The sequence below is a fragment of the Ooceraea biroi genome, chromosome 11, assembly GCF_003672135.1.
Source record: "Ooceraea biroi isolate clonal line C1 chromosome 11, Obir_v5.4, whole genome shotgun sequence".
Taxonomy (NCBI): Eukaryota; Metazoa; Arthropoda; class Insecta; order Hymenoptera; family Formicidae; genus Ooceraea; species Ooceraea biroi.
The window spans coordinates 9,594,400-9,604,435 of NC_039516.1; the positions used below are offsets into that span (position 1 = coordinate 9,594,400).

General features: G+C 46.4%; 2 protein-coding genes across 3 annotated transcripts in view; one reads left to right on the top strand and one right to left on the bottom strand.

Annotated features, from left to right (window-relative positions):
• Window positions 1–10,036, bottom strand: part of LOC105278788 — a 157,670-nt gene that overhangs the window by 34,138 nt on the left and 113,496 nt on the right. For both annotated transcript variants that reach the window (XM_026973733.1, XM_026973732.1), the window contains exons 8-9: window positions 3,331–3,496; window positions 787–912 (exon numbers count right to left, since the gene is read on the bottom strand). In XM_026973733.1, coding sequence (XP_026829534.1) covers window positions 787–912; window positions 3,331–3,496 — 292 coding nt within the window. The remainder of the gene's footprint in view (window positions 1–786; window positions 913–3,330; window positions 3,497–10,036) is intronic.
• On the top strand, window positions 4,838–9,862 carry LOC113562932. Its single transcript, XM_026973735.1, has 4 exons — window positions 4,838–6,255; window positions 7,058–7,163; window positions 8,046–8,254; window positions 8,450–9,862. The coding sequence occupies exons 1-4, from the start codon at window positions 6,088–6,090 to the stop codon at window positions 9,101–9,103; spliced, it is 1,137 nt and encodes a 378-aa protein (XP_026829536.1). The 5' UTR covers window positions 4,838–6,087; the 3' UTR covers window positions 9,104–9,862.

Below are 10,036 nucleotides of genomic sequence, written 5' to 3' on the forward strand. Positions count from 1 at the left end.
ATGAATTTTTAACGCGGACGAAGGATTCGCGCGATATTTATCCATTGCTCGAATCACCGCAATAGAAACAGCGCTAAATAACTACCGCTTTGTATTATTCGATTTTGTTGCGCGTTCAACCTCGGATTTTGTCTCGTTTCGAGTACGCGACTGATTGCACATCGTTCCGCTGCTCGAAAATTTACAAAGCATACAAGCGGATCTACAGCGGATCGTTTCGAGATTGCATCGTGATAAAAGTCCTTAACCGGAAATTGTATAAAGCGTGACGCGCGTATGCACACATGTATGTGCGTACATTTATGTTTGTTTTTCGATACATTACTGTTCGTCAGCGGATTATAACATTTTGGAGCAGATCGATACCACTCCCATGCATTGTTAACGAGCTTTCGTCGTGTTGCTTGTATGACCAAGAGAAACTTGGTCCGGCGTACCCCGTTATTTCGTCAACTGCTATCAACCATGCTTTCAGAGTTAGTGACTTGTAAGCTGCGTGCAGCCGTTACTTGTTAATCATTCAAGCGTGACTCGTCGGAACCGCCGTTTTTTTTCCTTCAATTTCGCGAAGGACCCGAGTCCACGCAAGCTGTTATCGCGGTTCCAACAGCTCGCACACCGCAATATTATTTAACAGTCAGCTTGCTCGATCTCCTTGCGCTTCTCTCCGCGAAGCACGAGCGAGCGCCGAAGCAATCGATCGATTGATTAATTGATTGATCGATCGGCCCGGCGTCGCGGAAGGATCGAGCCGTGTCTGACGAATGTTTAAGGAATACTACTGACCTGGTATACTATAGAGGGAGACCGAGCTGTCTCGAGAGAAGCGCGCCGAGCCCCCGAGGCTTCCAAGGGGACTCTTACCACACTGGTAGCTGCGAAGCGGCTTGGCCGGCGGCACCCCGCCACCACCTATCCAACCATCCAAAAAACCAAACAAAAAACCAATGTACCCAGGTGCTCCGCCGCACGTGCCACTTGTTATCCGCCACCACGCTAAGCCGTTCGACGTTCAGTGCACATGCAGAAGTGAACAAGACGGGGTGGTGTCCCAGGTCCGCGGTCGGACCGTCTCTCGTGTCTCCTCCGCGGAATTTTCTCTCGTGTCGCGACGCGATTTGGACATGACCAAACTTCTCACGTGGCGTATCGTCACGTAAACGCGTGAAATATAAAATGTGTTATTTTTTTCGACATTTCGCGAACGGAACCCCGAGTGAACGAAGAGACGCAATGGTTTCCCAATGACAAGTCTTCGGGAATTCTTCTTAAGCGATTTTCTCATGATATGATCACGCGATTATGATACTGATTACGATCATCATTGCGATCCCGACGCAGCTTCTCGACTTTTACATGTCTGCGCTTCTCGGTCACGTCACAACGATCGAAGCGTCAAGAGGAATGTCTTCTTTGCGCGCAAACATGTTCAGATCGATTCTTTGAGCCTTTGACAGCTCCGATGCAGCCAGAGTGCAGTCAGAGGCACGCGCGTTTTACTTTGCAAAATAGATCTATCCCGTCACGGTAGTTGATGCTTGATCATGATCGATCCACGATTGGTTCTATCCGCGCTGTAGTGAATGGATTCTTTTCGGCGGCTCCGCGCGCAAAACGTTTCTCTCAACGAGGAGAACGTTCGTGGCGATCAGAATGAGGCCGTCCTTTCCCCTTGGACTAATGGGCAGCTTGTTAAGTGTTTTTCAGTTAGACTCGAGCACCCGGCCAATAATCGTAACGATCTCCGCGAGCAAGATCAAGAATCGAAACGACCTTGCAACCGTCGATCGGAAGCGTGAAGAATGGAGAGCGATTGCGCGTGTGTGAGTATGGATGTATGTATGCGCTCAAGCTCCAAAGCATGTGAGAAAAATTGGTCGAGTCAAAAGGGAGAGATGCGTGCCAGTTGCGGATAATGATCGCTTTTCTCCGCCCTGATCTTATTTCGTTTATTTGATCAGTGATTTTTGCTGGCCAATTGTACGCGGAAATAATATTCCTGAAATGTATTATAGTTTGGAATATTGGGATTTGTTACATGTAAATATGAGTTATTTCGCTTTACCACATGAAATAATATGTATATTTTCTAAAAAGAAAAATAAATATGAATCAAGGTATATTAATAATAATTCATACATCATTTGATGTAACAAAAATATGTATGGATATTAAATTACATGAAAAATAAAGATATAAAGACTTTTCTGCGGAGTTGAATTATTCAATTTATATTATATTATCGTTATTATATTTTACCATTGTTATTATATTTTGTGCAATTTAATGTTCGTATGTTTTACACGCTTGCACTTTAAACATAAATTTAATGTAGTCGATTCGACCAATTTTTAAAATCGCTGGAACGATAAAAGGGATTCATGATCTTTTTACACATCGCATACAGGAATAGGGTCGATAAAATTGCATTTAAGGCGACCAGACGATCCATGTAAATAAAGTATAGTAAATTGCATTTCGTTGAAATGAGAGCATTTTCAACTAAAAGTACAGATCATTCAGATAACGAGAAGAATCAGTTTGTCAGCAATGTTTGTCAGCAATGTTTGTCACAATTTATAATCCTGACAAAATAAGATTTGACATATTACGTCGAAATGTTCAAAATAAATTTCGGGACCGCTTTGTTCTGCGATTTCATACGCAAGAGACAAAGAGCACGCCACGTTTTCATCGAACGCGACGCAAAGGGATCAAAGAAGATTCCGCGCATTCTGGGGATTCATCGTAATGTTTCAAGGGGGGTTTCGCGTTTCTGGTCACCTTAGGCAAGGCATCTGCAGGAATGGGGAGCTACGCGGAGCGTGCACGATGTACGTTTGCATGAATCTCGGAAGGCAGGGTGGTGCTTCGGCGACGCTACAGAGAACATCAGTGCGGGCATGGGAGAATGCACAGACGCGAAGCGGCGAATTGTCATCAATGTCACGAGCGGCCCAAAGCTGCTTCGTACTCCCGCGATCCCTTCAGCACAATGCTGTGTAATACACTCGCGAGTGAAGGGACCAACATTATAAAGTAACGTTGCATTAATTAAGGCAAACAATTCTCTGCTGCCTTGGCTTTTTCCGTTCCACCGAAAATGCGACAAGCTTTTTTGCAAATAGCGAACAACGTCACATGTTAAAGCGTGATACCAGAATTTATCACGAAAGATCCGCGGAGAGGAAAAGTGAGCTTCGAGTGTCATTGGGCCGCTCGTATGATGGATCGTGTCTGGCCGAGCCTGGATCAAGGCTGATCGATTGTATGCCGATTTCTAGATCGCATGTGATAGGGTGAGAGGGAGGAACGCGGGCGTTCGTATACCTGGTGTGGTGAGAGTCTTGGGCTGCGTCGGCGTCGCGTTTGGCCCGCCGACGCCGACGCTCGACGCCGCGGGGCTGTACGCCCTTAGGAGCGAACCGCCGCGCGGCAGGGTGCTGCTTCCGCCCACGTAATATCCGCCGCTGCCCGACGTCGAGTTCTTGGCCGTCTGCAAGCAGAAAGAAAAGAGAGTTCAGACTTGGATTCAAGTAGGGATCCGAAGGCCGAGGCAGGCTGGAGGGCTCGTTTGCCATTTTTCACGCCGGCGAGAACGGCAATGGTTACAATAGTTTAATTGACGCGTGGAGCAATAGCAATAGCAATACCGGGCCGCAATTATATCCTTGATTCGATGGCGATAAATCGGCAAGATGTGGTAATAAAGCGAGAGAGCAGGTTCGATAAGAGAGCTGAAATTACACGATCTGCAGCTGGGGGCGCGCATTTAAGCGCACGACCCACCAATTCAGGACCGAAGGATCGTTGCTGAGAATAAATGTTTATCCGCGTAAATGTACGAGTGTCTTTCTAGGCCGCTTTCGCAACAGGTTTCAGGACTCGTTAGTTTCCCAGTATGAATTTCCAATATGTCATTTTTACGGTCGTTTTAACGCACGCTACACGTTGTTACGTATCGCAACGCACATATGAAGTTTCTTTCGTGGAAACTTGGCGGAACTAAATTGCGGTATGAGTCTCCTACTCCACATTACTAAATGCTGAAAAAACTTACTAGAGCACTCAGAAGCACAGAAACTAAATTATTTATATTGACGTGTGTAACAAACGGATGATAATAAATTATTTAACAGATGTACACAAAAGTACGCTTTTCTAAATGGTACTTGTTTAGCTTTCAAGAAGATATACTTATCAGGTATTCATATGTAAAATGTAGTTTGTAATTCTGCCCATGCCTGCAACATGGAATGCATAAGTTACGCGCCATATCATCCCACTTGTTTTGCGCCGTGTGTCTCGTCAACTTTCCACGAGAGATTGGCTTTCCCGTATCGATCACGCAGCAAAATGTGCGTAAAACATTCCGCAACACGGTGTGATACAGCCATTAATGAAATGAAGCTATTTCTCGCGTTTTATGTACATCAAAATTGGCATATTAGAAGGAAACAATAAAATTTTATTAGATTATTAAGATGTTATTGGGGTTGTAACACAAGTTTGTAGCGCTATTTCGTGAAATTCCAGGATAATTATTGACGCGTGCAATTCGAATAAAACGGTCGCTTGCACATTTCGGTAGATCGAACGGTATTGGAGACGTTGAGGCGCACGAGGTGCACGCGGGCGACTTCTTCCAATTCCGGTTCTGATGCTTCGCCATCGTCGATGGTTGACGTCACGGGCAAATTACATTACACCATAGCCAATAGCTAAAATTCCAGGTCGACCTGCGGCAGCAGCACGACGGGTCCTTCTCCCTCTTACCGATTCTGTTCCGTACTCGCGCGCTCGCACTCGACCGATTCACGGCATCGGATACGCTTTAGTCGTTGTTTACCGTCGCCGTGGGTTCGGCCGGACACTCGCTGGCGGAACTGCCTCGGAAAAAGAAGGAGACGCATTGCACCGCCGGAAGGCAATCGAGACGAGCAGCGACTTTCCAAAGGCTTCCGATCGCAGTTTCCAAAAAAAGCTTTACTAAGAAGAAAGAAAAGACAGGAAGAATTATTCAGCAACGCACGATTCAGCAGCTCGACAACAACGCCGAAAGGAAAGAGAAATAATCGCTTTGCCAGCCGTTGATCCTTCATATCGAACGAAGAGGACAAGCATTCTCCCCCTGGCTTCTTGCACTTTCACGAGAAAGGCGAAAAAGTTCTGAGGGATCGTCGTCTTTCCACTCGGCGCGCTTTTGATTATAGACATCATCAGGTGACGAGGATCGCACAAGAGAGCACCGTCGAAGCTCTTTATTGCGCCGGCAAGAAAGAAGATCAAGATCCGTCACTTCGCTCTGTGCTTTTAACTGTGGAAGGTGTCGCACATTGAAGAAGGCTGCTCGATTGCAAAGAGCGGCCGAGCATTCTTCGGCAATCTCGTCGATTGCAGGAAGAGCTGGTAGATAGAGCGTCGAGGAGAGGTCCAGTTTGTCGCACGTGCGACGGATAAACAGGTCTTTTCGTTTTGTAGCAATCGACGGAAAGGTTCGACTGTGTATCGAGAAGTCGAGAACGACGTCCAGGCTCTCGGAGACTCCGACTCGACAGAGAGGGCGTCGAGACAACGTCACGATCGCGAAAAGCGGCGCAAGATAAAGTCGTGCGAAGAAGAAGTTGCGACCGGCCAGTAAAAAGTCAACGAGGGCGCGATGCCGAGTTTTCCTGAGCAGTTTCGCTTTTAGGTGTAGGTGGAAGGAGGAGGTCGCGCGCGGCACCGCTGCCTGAAGAAAGGGGAGTACCAGCAGAAGAGTGTACGCGGGCAAAGTTGAGCAAAGAAAAGTTGAGCGGATAACAGCGGCGTAAGACAATCCTCTTTTCGTGAGCACGATCAGATAGACGCGGGATAAGATTAACAGGGAGAAGGCCAACGCGCACTGGCAGGTTAAGAGATAAAAGGTAAACGAGCGAAGCAAAGGGAGAGAGAGAGAGAGAAAGAAACGTCATTCGGGATAAGTACATAGGACGAAGAGGACACACAAAGGGGATTCCGCTTAAAAACGAAACGGCGAACTTTCGCTACTTCGTAGCGATTAAAGAAGTAGCAGTTGGATGCAACGAGGGAGATGATCAGATAAGAATGAAGAAATTCGTGACGGACTCCGGACTCGGCGGACTTCTCCCTCCCTCGTTCCCGATCCTTTTGGGCTTGCTCGTCGTGGCGGTTTCAAGAGTATCGATCGTCGCCACCGAGAAGAGCGGCACGCCGATGCACAGTGTCCAGTTAACGCAGAAGGGCTACATCCAGGTAAGGGCTGATCATTCGCAAGGGATTTGTGTCGTTTCCTGATCGTACCTCCGTCATCACGTGCCAACGTAAAAATTTTTCCCGCCTTCCCGCGCGTTGTATAATTGTGCTGGAATTCCCGTAGTTTCGCTGGAACGTTTGAGTAACCGAATGGGCTACAGATTGCGCAGCGAGTCGTTCCGTAATTCTTCCTGAATTTCGGTGTACCGATAGTGAAAAGTGTTAAAATAATTGCATTGAGCAAGAGATAATAATAAATCGACATTTAGTCGGTCATAAAAGATACACATGTTTCAACGGAGCGTGGAAACTCGCGAGATTTCTATCGATTACGTGAGCGGAGCGCGGAGTCACGTTGTTCCATAACACGTGAAAGAAAAGATTGATTTCACGCCGGTTGCTTAATTTGACGGCCTAAGAAATGCCGACCGTGATCTACATGCACGTTTCTGCACATACCAATACCAGGTGTTACATTTACATTTTTTACTTTCTTTCGTTCAGCAATCAATTTTCAACGTACAGTTCTAGTTCTACCGTCGGATTATGTTAATGATATGTTAAATCATGAGAGCGAAACATTCACCGGAAATTTTTAACGCAATCTATTACATTCCCACAATTTCTAAAAATGTTTGTTAAAAAAGCATATCACATTGCATTAATTGAGGAATGCACATGAGGTATACAAGTGAGCGGTAGGTACAAGTCACCTGCTACACCTCACACATAGCATCGTTTTAATTAGACAAGCGTGCGGAGCAGCACGTAATATTGTTGACTAACCGAGCCCACTTTTCAGTTTCTCAGGTGGGAATTGCCGGTGCCGGAAATCCATGAATTTACATTCTGCCTGTGGGTGAAGTCGATCGACCTCGAACATCCTCACTCCATCTTCTCGTATTCAAGTGAGTGTTCCCGGTGGAAAGTTCATTTAATTAATAGCGACACTGAAAGTCGTTGGTGCGAAAACAGAAATGAAAAGTTCACCGTTTCATAATTTAGTTGAGGGTAACGGCACGCGTTACACGGGTGACAAGTAACATTCGTAAATGCCCATGAATGGCCGGATAAATGGATGTTCGCGACGGGTTTTCCCGCTATTCCACTTCAACCGGAATCGTTTAAGCTGCTTCGGCACGGCGAAAGAGGACTCTTTTCTTACATGCCAGCTGTTATTATCCGCTCAAGCGTTCACCGGATACTTACACAAGACTCGTTACCGCGGAAAGTTGGACGGAAAAGTATCTTCGCTCTGTGGAAAATGTTCTATTTTCTACGGAACACGTCGCATCGTTCGCGTGCATCGCGCGCATTGCGTGTATCACCTCGTTGCACTTCAGTAGCATGTTAATGCATACTTTGCCCGGCAGCATCATTACCTTTTACGTGTGAGAATTAGCGCTACCGGGGTCCCGCTGGCGAAACCGTAATTGCTCGAATTACAAAATCTTTTGGGACTCAAGCGTTCTCCAATAGGCGCCGTAGATAGAGTTGAATATTCATGACGGGGTAACCGAGAGTGCCGTGCCGTTTCAACTGTCGGAAAATGTTATTTTAATTAAGTGTTCCTTCAAAATCTTAATCTCCTTGTACAATAATGAACTGTCGTACTGTAAGAGGTAAAGGGATCTTTACGTTAGAACTTTTAAGTCAACGTTCACCGTGCGAAACGGAAGACGACGATACGTAAGACGTACCACGAATTTCACCTGGCTTCTGCACGCATATGCCGACGTATCTCGACCGAAAGAGCAATGCACGAGCGTAATCCTCTTTCGCTGTCAAAGGGAACGAGCGGGAACGTTTGATTCGATCTTGGATATCGTCGCGCGGAAGGAGCATTCATCTGGAAATTGGCGGCCTCGAGGTATTCCGAAGGCCAATCCGCATGCAGGAACATCGCTGGTACCACGTGTGTCAAAGTTGGGAGAACCAGGTTGGTCGTTACGCCCTATGGCTCGATGGACGTTTGGAGTTGCAAGGTCGCTCCGAAGAGGTAAGTCGCGAGTTGTCCAGCATATCCGCTTTTCGTCGAATTAAAGTGTCTACTTTTTCATGAAAAAGCTTTCCATTATCGGTCCTCTCCGATCCGTTTTTATTATTTAGCTTCTTTCTAAGTCGTTTCCCGCGCGACATTTGCGTAAAAACTTTTACGGAAAAATTTCTTTACAAAGATGAATTCATCTTTCAGACGATCCATTACGTGATCCCAGGAGGCGGCGATATCGTTCTAGGTCAGGAGTACACAGACTTTGACAAAGGACTCGAGGAAGGCATCGAGGGCTCGGTCCTGGGTTTCAATCTTCTGCTAGCCTCAGCGTTCAACCGCCTCGATAACAGCCACCCGGAGCCTGCATTGCAGCCGACCATCACAGCTGGACTTCCGCTCACTGAGCTTCCGTTCGTCGCGGATATTCGCACTGAAGTAGCCAGACGCAACGCGGAGAAAACGACGCGCGCCAGCGTCGTCCCGATGCAACTCGCGTTCGGTCCCAATTGGTCTCGCAAGATATCTCGGAGAGACGACACGAGAATACGGGACAATGCCGTAGCTTTGCCGCTTCGATTAAGTGTCGTCGCCAATGACACGAGGAGAGAAGAGACGCCACCGATTCACAGACGGGCGATCATCTTCGATGACTCGATCGCCAATGCGTCCGGAGAATCATCAGACGCTCCCCTGGGTCTACAGTTGGTGAAATTGTCGTACGTTCGCTGCCAACTGGGCAGAGGTAGCCCGCCTATAGGCGGCCAGCTGATGCTGATCTCCTGGACCAAAACCCCTGTGAGGGTGTTCGGTGGCGCGATCGTGAAGAACGTGGGCGACGAGTGCGGGAAGTTCTGAGGGATGAGATCGAACAAGAAAGTATGCGAGATTATGCGAGAAAGAATGTGCTTTCTTAACGGGAATTATTTTATTTGTTTTACCAAGTTTTACAAACAAAAAGAATTTAAAAAGTTGCGGTAAGTTTGAAGCTAGTGACTTTTTAGTTTTTTAGCGAAAAGGAATTGTTCGTATTTCTCCGGCGTTATTCTCCTTTTAATTAATCGTGGGCATTTCATTCAGATTTATTACCAGTGCCATCGTAACAGGATTAACGCAGTTACAAATAGACATAAGCAGATTTGATTTAACTCTCGTACTGCTGTCCGCGAAAATTACATACGAAATTCTCTCTCGTTGTATGTCGATTTATACGTTAAAATGCTCGAGCTATGCCATTGCCGGTTCAGCAAGGTGTCTCTTTGTATAAGCGGAGTTTCGACATCCCGAGGATGCGGATATTCTGCTGACGTCGATAACGCCAGCGAACGAACGCGGTAGCGTCTGAGGATCCGGCCGGAGGCACTTTTCCTCCTGGCGAACCGCGCGAATATTGAAATTCCGTTGCTTCTCGCAATCCAGATTGCTCCCAGCGAATAAAGCGTACTATCGAATCGCCATATAACTCATGTTACTTTTCTACGCGACAATGTAGACGTCATTCCTACTAGAATCATATTTTTATAAGGACAATAGCGGAAATAACTATTTGCGACGAGAAAAATGAATCTAAGACACTTTGAATATTTTATTCTCTTTTGTACGGAAAGAGGGAATATACAGGGTGAGGCACCTAAAACAGGCCACCTGAATATCTCGGCTGTTATTGGTGATAAAAAAAAATGTGTCCGACCAAACTTGCATGGTTTCTAGGGACACATAATTTGTTCTAAATAGTTTTTTATTAGGTGGACGCGTAGAGGTCATATGAAGGCCAACTTCGTTTTTTTAAAT